The sequence below is a fragment of the Poecilia mexicana genome, unplaced genomic scaffold (genome assembly GCF_051168715.1).
Source record: "Poecilia mexicana isolate PSO_F unplaced genomic scaffold, ASM5116871v1 scaffold_7, whole genome shotgun sequence".
Taxonomy (NCBI): Eukaryota; Metazoa; Chordata; class Actinopteri; order Cyprinodontiformes; family Poeciliidae; genus Poecilia; species Poecilia mexicana.
Genome location: NW_028263376.1, coordinates 16,348,128 through 16,365,184, shown reverse-complemented (window position 1 = coordinate 16,365,184; position 17,057 = coordinate 16,348,128). Strand labels below are relative to the sequence as shown.

At 39.0% G+C, this 17,057-nt stretch overlaps 1 protein-coding gene across 1 annotated transcript in view; it reads left to right on the top strand.

The window, feature by feature from the left end:
- Positions 1 to 17,057, top strand: part of plxna2 (plexin A2) — a 216,764-nt gene that overhangs the window by 154,869 nt on the left and 44,838 nt on the right. Inside the window, exons 14-17 of the mRNA XM_088007157.1 lie at positions 1,892 to 2,009; positions 5,450 to 5,586; positions 7,757 to 7,924; positions 9,535 to 9,628. Of these exons, the coding sequence (XP_087863283.1) occupies positions 1,892 to 2,009; positions 5,450 to 5,586; positions 7,757 to 7,924; positions 9,535 to 9,628 (517 nt within the window). The remainder of the gene's footprint in view (positions 1 to 1,891; positions 2,010 to 5,449; positions 5,587 to 7,756; positions 7,925 to 9,534; positions 9,629 to 17,057) is intronic.

Below are 17,057 nucleotides of genomic sequence, written 5' to 3'. Positions count from 1 at the left end.
TTAAAGTCATTTATAATCACCTATGTGACATAGTGTCATGTCGTGCTGCGAGAGTGAGATAACACACATGCAGCCGACTGAATGAATACACATTCACATCCACACAGGAGCCTTTAATCCTAATTCTTCCCTTGGCCTACTTCTGCCCTCAGAATGAGAAACAGCTAACCATTGCACTATGTGTATCTTATTGTTATTATACTGTTGAAAATGACACTTATAAGCAGGTATTCTTATTAATTCTTCTAACTTTTTAGTAATTTAAGGATATCAATAAGAGTGTGTGTCTGTGGGAAATTCAAAAAATACAGAAACTTGTAATGAGCAGCATGTCTGTGGCTTGAAGCTGTGCACTGGCCAGCTGTGATTAAAATTCACATTGTGCCACTTGGCTTTAGGGGACAATTTGTCAGCAGCACGCTGATCTGACAGCACTTTAATCTAAATGGGGAAGGCAGGGAAATTCATTCACAGTATGTGGTAGACAGAAAACAATATTTGAACAAATTTGAAGAAATAACCCATAATTTGCTTTGGCGAAACTTGCAAAGAGTTGGATTGATGTGTTAAATTTTGGGCTGGAATTTTATCTCTGGAGTTCTGGGGATCATAACTGCTTAATTATAGGGATCTACTAATCTAACTGTGGGTGTTTGTTTCCTGGCGTAATGCAGTTACCAGGCTTTCTATGATGGGAGCCTGAGTTAATATTACTAATACAGAAAAATTGGTGGAAGACACTTTTGCTTTGATTAAAACTCCTCACTTTGTCTTTAGCAGCCATTTTTTTGAGAAACAATTCCCTTCTGCTACAGATATCCAAGATTCCAAATTGAATCTTTATTATTAAATATTTCTCCCTTCTTATCACAATGTATTAAAGAATTAAAGTAAGACATTTTTAAAAACATATTTTCATAAATCTGCAGTTTAACAAAGAGCCGGAGATAAACCAGGGATTTTGTGTGAGAAAGTAAGTGAATCCCTGAGCCTCTGAAGCCTGGCAGGAAAAAAAACAATAATCTCCTTTAGCCACTTTCCACCACGGAGTGCGTCATACAGCACAAAACTCCCACAGCCATTTGTTTTAATTCAGATAATCGCTACTGGAGAAGCAGTGCATCAGCTGTGCTTCATCAGCTCCACCCCTACCTAGCCCTGCCATCTGCCTCGCCACACACTCTGTCTCCCTTTGCAAACTGTGATTGCTCCTTGTTCTTTATTACTGCCTGGCACCAGCAATCGATAGAGATACTCACTTTATTATGTCATTTGATCTAGTCACCCGCTGCGTTGGTTGTCACCTGATCACACGCTATGATAGAGCGGTATTGATCCTACTGTGTGATTTGCATTAAAGTCGCATCACAAGAATGAGAGCAGCGCTGCTGGGGGGGCCGCGTTGTTGGTGGGCAACTTTACTTCAATCAGATCAGAGTTCTGTTGGAGCGCCACAGGAGGAGGAGTGCTGGTTTCATTTATCATGTCTTCAAGGGGGTTCTGGTCGATAGCTGGATGTGTCCCCATAATGGCATGCATGAAACAATAACAGGAGATTGCAATTAGGCCAGTAGATAAATCAATATCAAATAGAGAAGTGTTTTGATTAGTTTCTCAAAAACATTTAGTAAATATAAAATATAAATGCAAATATAAAAGTGACAGATCAAGTTCAATTCAATCCAGTGAAGACAGACTTTTAATTCCAATTTCCTAGTTAGACCTTCGAACCACATCCACAGAACTTAGTGGTGGTGGTGGCATGGCTAAATGTAGAAAACATTGAATATATTTAAATAAATTTAGAAGGCATTGCGTGCATGGGATTTTTTTTTTAAACTGTTTGATAAGAGGTGCTTTAATCCTATGTTTTGTTTTATTTTTCTTGTAGGATTGTGTGTGAGATGTCTGTGGCTTCGGCAGACAACAGACCCGGCCCGGTCCAGCTGTGTGTGGGTGAATGCAGACCAGAACTTAAGACTCGCTCCTCACAGCTCTACTCCTTTGTGGTATGTTTGCATTTACATTATACAGCAAATAATTCTGCTGGACAGAAAAAAGACATTTACATGTTTGGACTTCAGTCAATAAAAGTCCAACAAGGCAGCTGTGAATAAAACTACTGTACAGGTTTAGTTAGTTGAGCGAAGGGGAATTGCTACTCGCAAATTAATTGTTTTGAGGGCCTCTGGCAACTCAAAGACTTTTAAGTTGCCATGCCAACCACCAGTGTAATTAGGCAGCTCGGTGTTTGCTTATAAGTTAGTTTTGAAATATCACTTCTTGATTGACAGCAAAAGGTTTTAAGAGGTCCTTATTAGAATTGTGTGGTGGTCCATGGCTGGCGATTCTCCTGCTCTGTATTTATGATCAAGTTGTGAGGTTAATATCGCTTCATAAATATTTTGATAAAGACGTTTTCCACTTTTCTCCAGTTTTGCAAGTCAATTTGTGTTTCATATCCTACCAGCTGAGCTACAGCGTTACTCGGTAAATATTAATAAAACATTGCTACATATTTTAGAAATGTGGTTGTGCAGAAGCAAAAGTTGCTCAGGAATCTCTGTAGCTTTTGAACTTTATAAGCAACAGAACTTTCAAATTGAGAGCAACGAAAACATCTGTAACTTCTTAAGTTGTTTCTTTAAACTATTGTAAACTATCATATAAATGAACTGATTTTGTTCTTCATAAATATGTACAAAAGTGTTATACTAAATTTTCCTGCATCTGTGTGGAATTGGAAACATTTGATACTCAGGAATCAGGTTGGCACACTCTTCTTTCTCTGTTGTGCAGTATTCTAAACTGCAGCCAGGTCCACATATGTAAGCACATGCACTCTGTCCTCAAGGCCACTTTGTATGATAAGATCTCAAATTGTTGGGAATGCTAATTTGTTGCTTTGATTGTAACAAGTGGATCCTCAAAGTTTCAGTTTATACCCCTGCATGAATGGCAAATGTGCAAGCGACTCACGCCGTGATCACACGCCATCACAGATGCGCGGCTTGACTCTTGCGCTGACAACACTCCTGATTGTCTTCCACTTCATGGCCCCGATGTCTGTTTTTCCTAAAACAAGCTGCTCCACTGTCTTTCTAACCATATGTCATATCATGTGCTTCTGTCCAGAGGACGCAAGCACAAGGGATTCGTGGTCCTTTCATACATAAAACAGTGTCAGGATCCATTTGGATGGAACAGCTGATTGCATTGTGTAACAAGGTTTTGCCGAGGCACTCTGGATCATATTTAGCTGTGCTGATGGAAGTGGAAAAATTGTTTCTCAGGGAGTGCCTCGTGAGGTCTTTCATTTTGTAAAGTTCATTGCAAAACTTTGCCAAGTTACTACCAACAATGTCATGATTATTTAATAGGATTTTTTTGTAATAGGTCAACAAGTGTTTTTGAAATGTAGAAATTCAGCTCATGTAGTATGCATTCTCTTATCGGTTAGGGAGGTCTTTGTCAGCTGTGCACATCGAGAGAGAGAGATTTTTTTACCGCTCCTTCATGGCCAGTAGCTGGCTAGTCAGGAAGATTCCCACCTAAATACTTTTGCAAGACACTATAAACATTAAGGAACAATGAAAATAAGTCTTCTGTGCACTTTGGTTTTTGCTGTTTATTCATAATATTGTGCAGTAGAAATGTTCTTTGAAGCCTGGACATGCACATGCTTTTGGGTTTCACTTTTACTGATTCAAACATTCTTGAAGAAAACAGCCATTCGTCTCTGAGTGGATCAAAAACGATTTTAGCAAAGACAGATTTACCACCATTCAAGGTTGACACTGATGTTCTTCTTTTCTTTGAGATCTAACCTGCTGATTCTTTTTTTATTGTCTTTCTTTTGGCACTTGTGACCTTTATTGACCAGGCAGGAAATGGGCAGAGAGAAAGGGGGAAGACATGCAGCACAGGTCTCGGTCAAACCCAGGATGGTTGCGCCGAGGACTGTGACCTCTGTGTGGGGCGCCAACTCTTCCGCCAAACCATGAGACGACCTGAACTGCTGACATTTCTTTTTCTAATCCATAAGAAAATAATCAGATCTCAAGACTTTGCCAATTTATGCATTAACTATGTGCCCAATTTTCAATCTGATTTTTACTGAGGTCAAAAAGTGATTCAAGTGATATGTTAAAAAACAAACAAAAAAAAAAAAAAAAACGACCCAGAGCCAAGCGAAAATTGGCCAATTTCATCACTGCTTTTCAGCCTCTTTGTCCAACTTCTTTCTCCATGTTTCTGGCATTAATTTAAGTAATGTCAAAGAAAATGCTTTAATAGTTTACAGACTTTTTAGAAAAACTTGTCACAGTGTCCCAAAAATGGTTTTTGATACCCAAACATGATTTACTGGGTTGGAAGGCGTATGAGAGAGAAGAGACCTACAAATAAATGAAGTTGCTAAAATACAAATAAGGCTTTTCTGACTCACAGACATTTCCCTGCTTTCGTCACCTCAGTCTCAACCTGCACCCAGCAGACTATCTGCCATCCCATTTGCACTTACTCACTCACTCACACCTCCACAATTAGCTTTCTCGTAACAATTAACAGCGTTCTGTAATTAGCAGCGTTGTTCTCGGAGCACCTGGTTAGTTCCTGTGCCCTGGAAGTCACCCGTACTGTTGCAGACAGTTCTGAGTTTTGCCATTATGGAGCTCTTGGCTTTGTGTGTCCATGTCTCTTTAATGAGTGATGCACCTGCCACCAAGCGAAGATATTAAATTCTTCAGGGGTTTCTTCTCTGAACCTAGAATTTTCACTATTCCTTGCACAGCCAAAGTGTGTGAGGACAGTTTTTTTTTTCTTTTTTAACGTTTTCTTTGTAACACACTACTCCTTACAGTATGTGTACAGGCGGGAAAAGGGTTATGAGGACAGGCTGTTCATGGAGTAGGTTCAGAAACTCGGCTTTATGTTTGAGCAGGTAGAAATCTCCGGGTTTCCCTAAAAGCACGTGTCCCTGTGTAAGTGTGCAGTACTCTCATTTCCCATATGACGAGCTGTCTACGTGGATATTTCTCCATCTGTCTGTGTGATGGCAACTTAGCTGCCTGCTGCTGTAAACACTAGTTATTTTCAGAGCATCTTTAAAAAGCTTCACTCAGACACAACTCACCAGTGCTCAACACGCTGTAGTCGGATCTCTCAGGGATTCTAAGAGCTCCTGGTTTTATCCTCTTTTCTCCCACCAGCGCTGCGCTCGGCTGCCATCAGCCTGGCAACATGAATAACTGTAATTTGCTTGGGATCTGTGATAATACATAAAGTTGTCAAGTGTTACCACAGGGACGTGTTTCTGTTTACTCTTGACAGTATCTATCCTTTAATCTGTCGGTTGCTGTCTTCCTTCTGTGGTTTTTTCCATAGCTTTAACTTGCTCTCAGGTCTATTTTAACCACTTTCTTCCTCTGCATCTGTCTGTTTCTTGTAGACTCCAACTGTCACAGGCCTGTCCCCGAGCAAAGGTCCAGAGTCTGGAGGCACGAAAGTCACCATAATGGGAGAAAACCTCGGCGCTGGCAGCAGTGTCAACGTTCAGTTTGGAAACCAGACGTGCGAGTTCTTCGGGTGAGACTTCCCACTCACTCACATTTCTAATGCAGCTCTGATTTAATGGACATAAAAGTTACATTTGTGTTTTTATGTGCACTATAATGGTTGTAATAGATTTTCCAACTTTATAGGGTCATTTAGAAAAACAGAACGTGTTTTCTTTTGTTTACTATGCATTATGGTATAATGTGTTATAAGCTATGGTTTGATTTCTATCATTTCTAAGTAGGGGTGGACTTTTGTAGTATTGTTTACCATTTATTGTGACAAATTTATTAGTATGATAATAATTTTGATTTGTCATTGTCACAATAAATTCCAAACAATGACATTTTCTAAATAAAACAAGCTTTTACCATTTATCCACTGTTTGTTGAATGAAAGTATTAGTAGATAAAAATTAATTTGAAAGTATGATTAAATGCAATGACTTTACGCAGTTCAGTGATACAAATCACACTTCGTGTGCGACAGAAGTGCATTATAAATGGGGATGTTTTTCAACATCAGTATTTGTGCTTAGGAAAGGCCAACATTTTTTTTTTTTTGCGAGTGTTTTAACACAGTGGGGCAAAATTCCATCATTAAATATTTTTTTCTTTAAAATAAAAAGTGGCATGGGTCTTTATTTTTGAAGATCCCTCAAAAAACAAAGTATTTGTTAGGTTAGAGCTACTTTGCTCTTCTCTTAAGTTGATGAGAGTTAGGAACTTTAATTCACAATACATGAATATGTGTTTAGTTGGGTTTAGGTACGATGTGGCCTCTCTGCTTTAGGATAACCCATCATTCCATCATGCGTTGTGAGCAGGATGCATAGAGTTAGATTAACACTAAACGTTTTATCAGACAGAAATAAACCTTCTTCAATAACCTTCAGAGTCAAACTTTTATAGTTTCTTGTTTGAGCTCAAGAGGAGAATGCATTTGATTGTAGACAGATCTCTGACCATTCCTCTTTGCACAATCAGATTAGGTCATCCAAAGACCTCTGAATCCACCAGCCTTGTGAAATATTTTAGCAGAAGACTAAAGGCTGTGCTGTTGGCAAAAGAGAGATTATTAACAGCAGGAGTGCTGAAAGTTATGAGTTTTTATTTTATCAAATTAACAATTTCTTAACTTGGGATTTAGCCCCACTGGATAAAACAGTCAAATTGAAAGGTTTAATTTTTTTTAATCAGATCTTTCAGTGTGAGATTATGCTGCTGCTATAAAAGATTAATTTATTTTCAGACTTTTTACAAGTTTCACATGAGGTGTTCCAATAAATGCGGTACATGCTTGCTGTGAGCAATTCAATATAGAAAGCTTGGCTTTTTAAAAATACGGTGAATCATTGCCATTAAATAAGGTGCATTAATTCTCATTTCTTCCTTTATTTTCATTTGCTTTTACTGAGACTTCCCTCAGGGAACGTCTTCCTTTCTCCTGCTGTCAGAAACTACAGTAGATCTTAATCAAACCTTTGAATACCAGCTGCAAGAAAACCCTTTATTCATTTCTATCCACTTCCATTCTTATTACCTTCCCATTGGTGTGTTTATGCCCCCCTCGCCTCTCCACCGGTTTTTATTTTCTCCCTCTCATGCTTGCCTCCATCCCTCTTCACCATCCATGTTTTCATAACTCATATACTCCCACATGCCCTCTTTTTTGCATTTCACTCCTGAAGGAGCCTATTTTAAGCCCTGCAACAGTAATGTGACTATGATGTTGTAAGGCTGAGGAGTTGGGGCATCTTTAATGAGATATGGGGTTAATTGGTGGTTTGTGCTACTGCATGGGAGGAAGAAGAGGATGGGGGACATTATGCCACAAGGTCCCCTCTGCTAATGAATTGGGACAGATTCAGAAGGTGTGCAGGTAGATAATGGAGTACTGAGAAACTACATTGTAAAAGGACATGCAAGTGGTGGAGGTACTAAGTGTGTGCATGGGGTGCAGCTGTGCTCACGCTGCGTTGTTATTCAGGTAATTACACAACAGGGCTGGTAGAACAAATCGCATAATATATTCAGCTGCTGCCTTTTGCTCATGCAAATTGAATAATTTTGTTGGTAATGTAGCTTTTAACAGGGTGTCATCATTTTATCGTATTTTCATCTAATCTCTGCACCGATGGAGCATGTCATACAGATTTAAACTCTGCTGATACAGATCTAAATGTTTGTTTGTCTTTAAGGCGGACCATGAAGGAGATAGTCTGTTACTCAGCCCCATCCCTGTCCGGGATCGGCTCGGTTCAGATCAGTGTGAGCGTGGATAATGCCCAAATCAGGGAGAGCCTCACCTTCGAGTACATCGAGGACCCCACTGTCCTGCGGATCGAGCCGGACTGGAGCATCGCAAGGTGACCCAAATCACACTCCGCACAAATTCCATTTATCCACACGCTCTCCAACCGAGGCGGAGATTTCCTCTTCATCCAGATCTTTAGAGAAAGTCAGTTCAGGTCAGCAACAAGAAGCAGACAGGAGTCAATACTGCACTTCCAATTACTGTTGGGGTTTCTTCCAATTAGTCTGGATCTGATAGAAAAGACCCAGCAAACATATTGGAGGGGATTGAGGTTGAGGTTGAGATTCAGCTGTGAAATGAAGTGTTACCCGGTCTGTGGAAACCTTTTCTTTTGTGGCTTTAACGTCAGAGCAAATAAAGTGAGGGATTTATCAAGTGTAGAAAGAGCTCTCCAGTCAATACCGTAATATATGATCATTTCTACAGTACGTTAACCTCAGCCTGAAAGCAGAGCACATGCAGTGAATTGTAAAAGTATTCACACCCCTTGAACTTTTGCACGTCTTTTCACTTCACATTCTACAAATTTGAATGTATTTTATTCTGATTTTATGTCCTAGAAAAATAGAAAGTGTTGATTCAGCTGCATGAATCAACACTTTGTACTTCCAATTGTTGGCGTTAAACCTACAAGTCTTTTGCAGTATGTGTTAATCATCTTTACACATGAAGAGACTGAAAATGTTGCCCATGTTTCTAACTCATAATTATGTTTTTAAAGCATTCTATTGTAGCTCTGTTTGTATGTTTACATTTGTCCTGCTGGCAGGTGAACCTCAGTCCTGCTCAAATCTTTTGCAGCCATAACAAAATGTCTCTATCACCTTTTAAGTTTACCAACTTTAACCAGATTCTCTCTCCTTGTTAAGGAAAAACACACATGCTGTCACCACCATGTCTCACCATGCAGAGATGTTTAAATTGACAATTTTAGTTTTCCACCACACATACTGTATTTTATATTGCCTAAAAACTTGAAAATACTTTATTTTATTTAGGGGTACAAGAGTAAAGGCCCCATGAATACAAAAATACACCATACTATTTTTTTTGTTTGTTTGTAAAAATGATCAAACTATTGAAAACTGTCTTTATCTGTCTCGTAATAAAATACCTTCAGGTTTGGAATTACAACATGATAAGATGTACAAAAGGATGTAGAGACGTTTCCATGGAGCTGTAACCATCTAATGTTTGCCCTGTTGACTGGTGCACCACCAAAGACGGAGGAGGAGACGTTCTGCCGGTGCAGGCTGAACACCCCTGCCTCTCATTGCAAACCCCTGATCAGCGCCGCATCTTAATGTGCCTGAGCTGTCTTTGTATTTCAAGCTCAAATCTGTGTCAGTTGATTGTAACGAGTTGAATCGGTTAAAATTCCTCTCTAATCATCCTCCACTCCAGAGGCCATCACCTCCCAAAAGAAACTTAACGGTGGGATTCGATTTGATGCATTAATTTTCATCTGATGGGGAACATTTTGAAGAGGTGCATCAAGGTTAGAAAGTTTAGTGAGAATTGTCTTTGAACTACTTTGCCGCTCTTTCCCTCTCTTTTCTCAGTCGTGTTCTGTTTAGAAAGATTTTAACACTTTTTTTTAAAGTTTGTGAATAGAAATATGTTGACTTGATTTATTTTTTTTTCTCATTTTTTTTAATTTAGTGGCCACACCCCTCTGATGGTGACGGGAACAAATCTGGATGTGGTTCAGGAACCCAGAATCCGGGTGAAGTACGCTGGCCGAGAGTCTGTCAATGTAAGAGCCAATGATTCATTTTAACCCTGAACCTGTGTGTGCAATAGAAATTGCTGACAGCATCTGCTGGTGTGCATACTGTATTGATGTGGAACGGTAATATCAAACTGGGTCCAAGTCGACACAGTCAGAAAGAGCCAAGTGATGCTTAGCTTTGGAAAAATGTGCCAGCTCTCAGTGGCCCCTCTAGGTCTGTTTGCTTCTTTGACTTCTGCTTCAACGATCCCTTCTTAAGCAAAGAGCATGTGAGTGATACAGATGGCAGTGAGAGTGATCTGCATGCAGTATTCATTCAAGACTTTTAATCCATCCATCCATTTTCTACCACTTATGTGGGTCAGGGTCGTCGAGGCAGCAGCGTAAGCACAGCTTCTGAAGCCTCCTCCTCCCTCCCTTCTTCTCTTCCTCCCTCCCTTCCTCTCTTCCTCCCTCTGGGGGATCTTGGCGTTCCAAAGCCAGTCAAGTGACATAATCTCTGCAGCATGCCCTCAGTGTGTCTCCTGGTTGCGCATGTCTTTAACATCATACCTGGAAAGTGTCCAGGAAGCTTCATAGTTAGACAGGCAAACCACCTTATCTTCTCTTTTAATGCAGCACCACTATCCTGGGAAGTCTGATAATAAGATTTTTTTTAAATAGGATCCAAAACATGAAACATTAAGCCAAGCTTTATTTTAACATGATTTAATTCATTTCATATAAATATATTTATAGCATTTTTGCACTGTTTTGCTGTTCATACATAGACTTCTATCAAAAATGTAGATTAACACTTTAGCTGTAGGTTGATTGCACGGAATGCCATCTCTTCCTGCCAATTGTAGCAAGCGGTTATTAGCTAGTTAACTATAGTTTCTATGCTAGACAATGTACTTTTTTTAATCCATGTTTTCTTTATTGTGTGCATGAGAAACGCATCGTAGCCTCTGTTCTGCCAGCTGACCAGCAGTTCAAAGCAACTGGGTGGGTGTGAGAGTGGGGGTGGGGTGGTTGATTTTTAAAACAACCGTTTCTCTTGCATTAGTTTTTTTTTTTTGTCTTTTCCAAATGCAGGAAAACACAGGACTGATTCCAAAATGCTAGATATAAGTGTAGCTTTAGCACCACATCAGGTGGATTCAAGGCCTGAATTTTAAAAGCTAGTAAATGTTTGCACCTCTCTGCACATTATGTAAACATCCTGCATTTTGAGCTCCATAGCGAATGAGTCCCAGTGACATGGTCCTGTTTTTAATATCCTTGATTTCAGTGTGTTCATATGAACTTGATATCCGAAGATTAGAAGTTATAACACGGAGGCGCAAACTTCACATGCCAACATTCACTCTCTGTACTGGAGCTCACAACAATTGTAAAACATATTTATTTGGGTTATTTCACATCTGTCTCACTTTGCCCTAACTCCAGTTCCATTCAGTTTATATCTATGTAAACTGGAACTCCAGTTCCATTCAGTTTACATCTAATTTGATAAGTTAATGACGGAGAGGAAAGGGCACACTGTGTCAAAGAAAAGCAAAGATTATCATCTTTTGAAATTTGCTGTATTAATTGGCATCATTGCACCAGCATAATTAATCCAGTGTGGTTGATTGGAATTTCACCAACCTTTTGAATTCAGATATATTTTTAAACGGTGACAAGAAAAAAAAAAAATCTCTGTTTTGATGGACCGGTGACCTTTCAAGGTTTATGTCCTACCTTTTGTACACTGCAGATAGGAACCATCCCCTGTGCAATATACAGGGATTAAGTGGGTATAGAAAATGCAGAGTTAAATGGATTCTGCACCACCAGGGGCAAAACCATAACCTTTGGTACATGAAAGATAATTTCTCCTCTGGAACGGACTGTTCTTCCACCTGAATTTATAATGGTTGTAGGAAGAAGCCAGAGTAGCTTTCAAAACCACTGCAGAAATTGACTGAACAGCCAACCATTTTTCAGAATTTAATAATTTTGTACCTTTACCATTAACCCAAAGGAACTCTCTGAATGAGCATTTCTGTGCTTTTATTATTATTTTATAAGGAATGGCAGAAATAAAACAAGTGTTTATTGACCAGACACGTTTCAGACCAACATTAATTTCAGGGCTTCTGTGTATAAAATTGTAGAGCGAACAGCCACACTGTAGTACAATGGAAAAGCCTTTTGAGACAGGATAGTCAAACTTGTGCAGTGAGGAGCTGGATGACAGCAGACAGTAGGTGTGAGGTCAGTTTGTGGGAGAATGATGGAGGTGTCCATGATCGGGGGCAAGGAGACTCCTAATAGCTTTCAACAGAAGATTAACTGCAGTCAGAAGCCTTTGGTCAGCATAAAGAGCGCTTGTATAATCAAAGTCTTAGCTGCAGGAAATCGTTACAAATTACATTTGATCCCTAGTCCTGGGGGCCCTTGTTTAATTAAGAGGATGGGATCTCCTCTCTGTGGTTTGAGGTAAGGTGGGCAGAACACAGACAGAGGAGGATCTAACATTAAATTGGATGCAGATAATGCTACTGGTTGGTCCAGCTGGTTAAATTTGTTAAGTTTGACCCAACCACCTTAACGCCGTCCTCACATTCTCATGGTCTTAAGCATGTGGTGAACTTTTGAAGGCGACTTTATTGCTGGATAATACACATGCATGCACATGTGCACAAATAAATCAGTTTAACAGATTTTGCCCCACATATCACAGCATTTTCTGCATTCCCAGCATCATAACTCCTTACATTAACAATCTTAGCCAACTGTAAGTATTCACCTTAGTCTTTTTCTATGTACATAAAAAATGTTTGTTTTTTTTTATGTAAAAGTGTTGTTTTCAATGTGAAAAATCTTTCTGAGTTCTAACTAGTATTGAAGTTACAAATAATAAAAAAAACAGTTCTTTTATATGTTTTAAGCAGGATAAAGCAACACCTAATAAGTAAAGTGTGAGGGCCTGGTGAGATTTGACTCTTGTGTGTGATGGGTGGGGGGCTGCATCACCTTCCAACACGTTGAAAGGGAGATCTTGCTTTGTGCTTCGCTTTGTCTCATAAAAACTAGCATCGTTTAAAAGAGCCATCTTCACTGTTTTGATTGTCTTCATGTGTTACTTCTATGAATGTTAATGTTAAATCATCCTTTCTTGTTTCAGTGTAGTTTTTCTTTTTGCCACCAGTGGAAAGCAAAAAAAAAAAAAAAAAACAGCCTATAGCAACAGGAGCTGCTGTCTGTCAGCTATAGCCTTCAAATGATCACCTGTCTCCCACTAAATTGCTTCTCTACTCTGTCTCCCTTGTGTCACCTACACAGACTCACAAAGAAACCGGCAGAGATGGGAGTGGGGGGTTAGCCAATTTTCTTTGTAAAATGCTCTGCATCTGTCAACAGATTCACAATTGAAACATTAATCATGATCTTGATTAAAGCCTAAAGGCTTATTTTTCAGCCATAAAACATTTGCCTCTCCCAGAAGAATCTCATCTACAACATTCAATACATATAAGATGTCTAGACTGTCGTCATCGGCACGTCTGGTACATTTACAGCCCTGCTGATTATAGAAAATTTCACAGCATGGATGCGCTTCGATGAATCTCGCTTTCACAGACTGGAAAGGAGCACAGAGTTCAAGTTAACAACAAAAGCAGTGTATTAGATGTCCAATGATGATGTTGAAGGACTGACTGCTTAGAGACACTTTTTCTTACTTTTCGCTTCAATGTTGAACAAAGACATACCAATTTCCAAATCCTTTCATTATTAGGAGGAATTTTTATGTTATTGAAAGCTTTGTACATGCTTTGTGGTGCAGGGAACTGCCTAAACTACTATAGGATCCTTGGACTACATTGTTTACCACAAGCAGTTAAACACAAGTAGACAGCTCCTCAAATCAAATCCAATTCAGCTAAACTGTCAATAGAGTGATAAAAGTTTCTACAGCATTTTTTTCAGGATGTTTTGCATGTGTTATCTGTACCAGTTTGCAATAAAAACATGATGAATACACGCTTATCAAGACCAGCAGACGACGGCAATTTGCACTTCTTTTGTGTCAGTGACAGTTGTGACAGTTGTTCTCTCTGGAGCTACAAACACAGCGGGAAGTGCTTAAAGAGAAAATGAAAAATATTTCTTTGGTTTCGATAAGAGGCACTCCTCAAAAGTTTAAGATCAGTGCAACTTCATGTCTGATTACGCTTTTTTTGCATAGAGATGCATGCAATATAAGAAACAACTTTTGCTGCAGTTACATGTGAAGGTTGTTTGGTGTGTGAGTCTACCAGCTTTGCACATTTGGCGACTAAAATGTTTGGCCATTCCTCTTTGTTAAATAGCTCAAAGTCATTCCAACTGAATGGAAGAGCACTTTTTATTTCTCGACATAAATCATCAATTAGATGACAAATATTTTGAAAGCCATGTGTAACTTTAATTCAACAGCCTACTTGATTTGGGTCTCTTGCATAAAAATCTTAATAAAATAAATCAATTTTGAGGTCAAAAATCAGCAAAGATTCATGAATCCTTTTTTAAGACACTGTAAGCAAATACATAGGGGCAGCCTTTCATAAATGCATATTACTTTAAGAGGTCTAGTTTGATAAGTAAAGTGAAAGGGAAAATCTGGTTTGGACAGATTTTATGTGCATATTACAGACTCTTAAAGGTGGTTTCAATCCAGACTCATTGTGCTATTAAATAGCCACCAAATGTTACCTGCCTTCCTTAATCTCCTAATACTCTTCCCTTCTGAGAAACCTGGCTTCTCTTAACACCTCCATCACTCTAAATTTCCTAAGTTCCACCTACTTTCTGCTTCTTATGTTCTTCTCTCACTGAAACAAATTAAAATAGATGGCTTTTAATGTGATTGAAATTAGGCTTAAATAGGCTTCCCAGCATCTAAGTGACACTGGATGAAAACAATCAAACGCAAATGGCTGTAATTCAGTACTTTCATTGCTTTGAAAAGGCAATACGCTTCAGGAAAATAATTAACAGCAGGCTTTCTGTGCATAGCTAAATCGGCACATAGACGTTAAAAAATAGATGAGAATTGAAAACAGTTATTCAGAGTAAAACCTGAGCATTAAAAAAAAAAAAATCCAGAGTAGGAAAAACCAAGTGCAGGCACATCGTAACAATACAATATTAAATATTAGCATCCAGATGACCTTTGACACTTACATTTTTCTGCTCACAGCTCCACCGGCTCTTCCTGTCAGTTCATCTCTCTGCTACACTGGTCAGAGACCTTTGCCTGATTGAGTGGGCTGTAGCAACACTGTAGATCATTGTAATGCATTCAGCCCGAGGGGCTGAAGTGGTGCTGCCTTAAAACTGCCTCGCTGTGTCCAACAGTAGAGGAAGAAGACGGATGAGGCAGCCATTCCCAATTATTTTCCTCTTACTGCTGACCTCAATTCACCTTATCAATTCTCCTCATCACTTTATCAACCACATGCAGTCTCCAACACCACCAACTTGCTGAAAGGAAGAGGTGTAGCAGTGTAACATTTGTTTTGGTTTCGTGACAAATATACATTCATTGTGATTTGATGAAGAATCACAATGATTCTTCGTCATGTTGCTTTTGTTGAGCAAGTTAGTCTTGTAAAAACTTTAGCATGGGAAAGCAGAGTTGCACCGAAGAGAATTTTGTAAGCAATAACAATTTTTGCAAACTTTGGTTTGGTTCTGATTCCTTAAGACCCATAAGAACATATAAGAACAGTATTTAAAATATTTTTTGAGCCTTTATGCCATAAGTGGTCATTAATTGTTAATGTTAGGAGCAGAGGCGATGTCACGCTGCTTGAATGTCAGAGAGCTGGTGTAATAATAATAGGCTTCACATATTAAATGACGTTTAGCATTGTGCGTTATGATTAGCACAGTTAGCATAGCTAGCATTACTATAACAGCAATTTCTATTTGTATTCACTGGATAATTAAGATCCTTAACACTGCCTTAAATGGTAAATAATGAAATAAATATAAAATAACAAATACAAACAAGACAATAAATAAAAATATAGTCATTTGTTTTAGAAAATTTCTAAATTGTAAAGCTAATTATAAGCTTAAATCTAGCATGTGTCCCTTCTTAAATGGGTTTTAAAATCTTTCCTCATCCTTAGATTTTATTTTAAACATCTGACTGATTGTGAAAATAGACAAGTTTGAGTCTTCTTCTCATACTCTCTATTCTTCCACGTGGTGCATTCACTGATTGATAAAAGATCAGATTTTTTTAGTTTCTAACCAGACAATCACAAATCAAGCTGAGATCAGCATATTTGGATCAGCAGTGCTGATCCAAATAGTGGAGACTATTCATGAAATGTTATTATTGTTTGTTAGTGTTCCTGTGTCTTGAAATCCATCTCTTCATTGCCTCATCCAGAGAGGAATCGCAGTGTCCCATTTTCTTTATCCAGTCCCACAGCGCCAAACACGAGCGTGTCTATTTTCATCACTCGTCCCTTTGGATTCCCACTCCTAACAGCAAGGAATTCTAAAAACCATCCTACATGATGATGGCTGCAGTTTTTGACTCCTGACAGGAATCAGTGAAGGGAAAGGATTTCAGATAAACTGGAAGGCGCACAAGGACAGTACAGGAATAAAAAAGAAAAAAAAAAAGAAAAAAGCACAGTATCCATCTCCGGCAGAGCAGATGGTAGTCGGAGCTTTAGTTGACTTGCAAATGTCCTGCTGTTCCAATGTTACAGTCACGAGGATCCTGCCGGAGCATCTGGGCTTGTCTATACAACATGTCACTATGCCAACAGCGAGAACGAGGCTCATGTCGAGCTGAACCGGAGGACTTTCAGACGTTAAACCTCCACTGTCTCTTTACTCATCAACATAAGACACTCTTTGACTGACTCATATGCCCCGTTTGAGTGTCCTACAACATAAAGTCGTCACACCATATGTTAAAAAAAAAACCTCACAACAACTTGGATAACCTTATAGATATCATGACACAGCTTTTCTAATGATAAAGTCCACTATAAGAATTACAGTTACAAACCATTGCTGAACAGTCTGCTTTGTTCTAGCAGTGAACTGCAAAAACAGGCATACATGTCTGTTTTTGTTGCTCTGGAACAATATGGTACAGATTACATTACTTGCTTCTGGTTCACTGCAAAGTAGAGTCCATGCATTGAAAAGCTAGTGTAAAATTTTCATTAACTTTCATCTCCTCTCATAACTTTTCAGTTGTTAATGTGATTTCACACAACCAAAAAAACTTGCTGAAAGTGTGTCAGGAGACCTATCTGGCTCTGCAATCTATTTTTAAAATAGCTTATCTTTCTCGCTCTCGTCATGCGCTGCTGCCACTACTCCGGCATGTAAAAGTGGGAAACGGAAATAGAAAAATGCCAAGTCCAGGGAAAGTAATTTCCAAGCAGCGAGAGCTTGTTGTTGCAGTTAC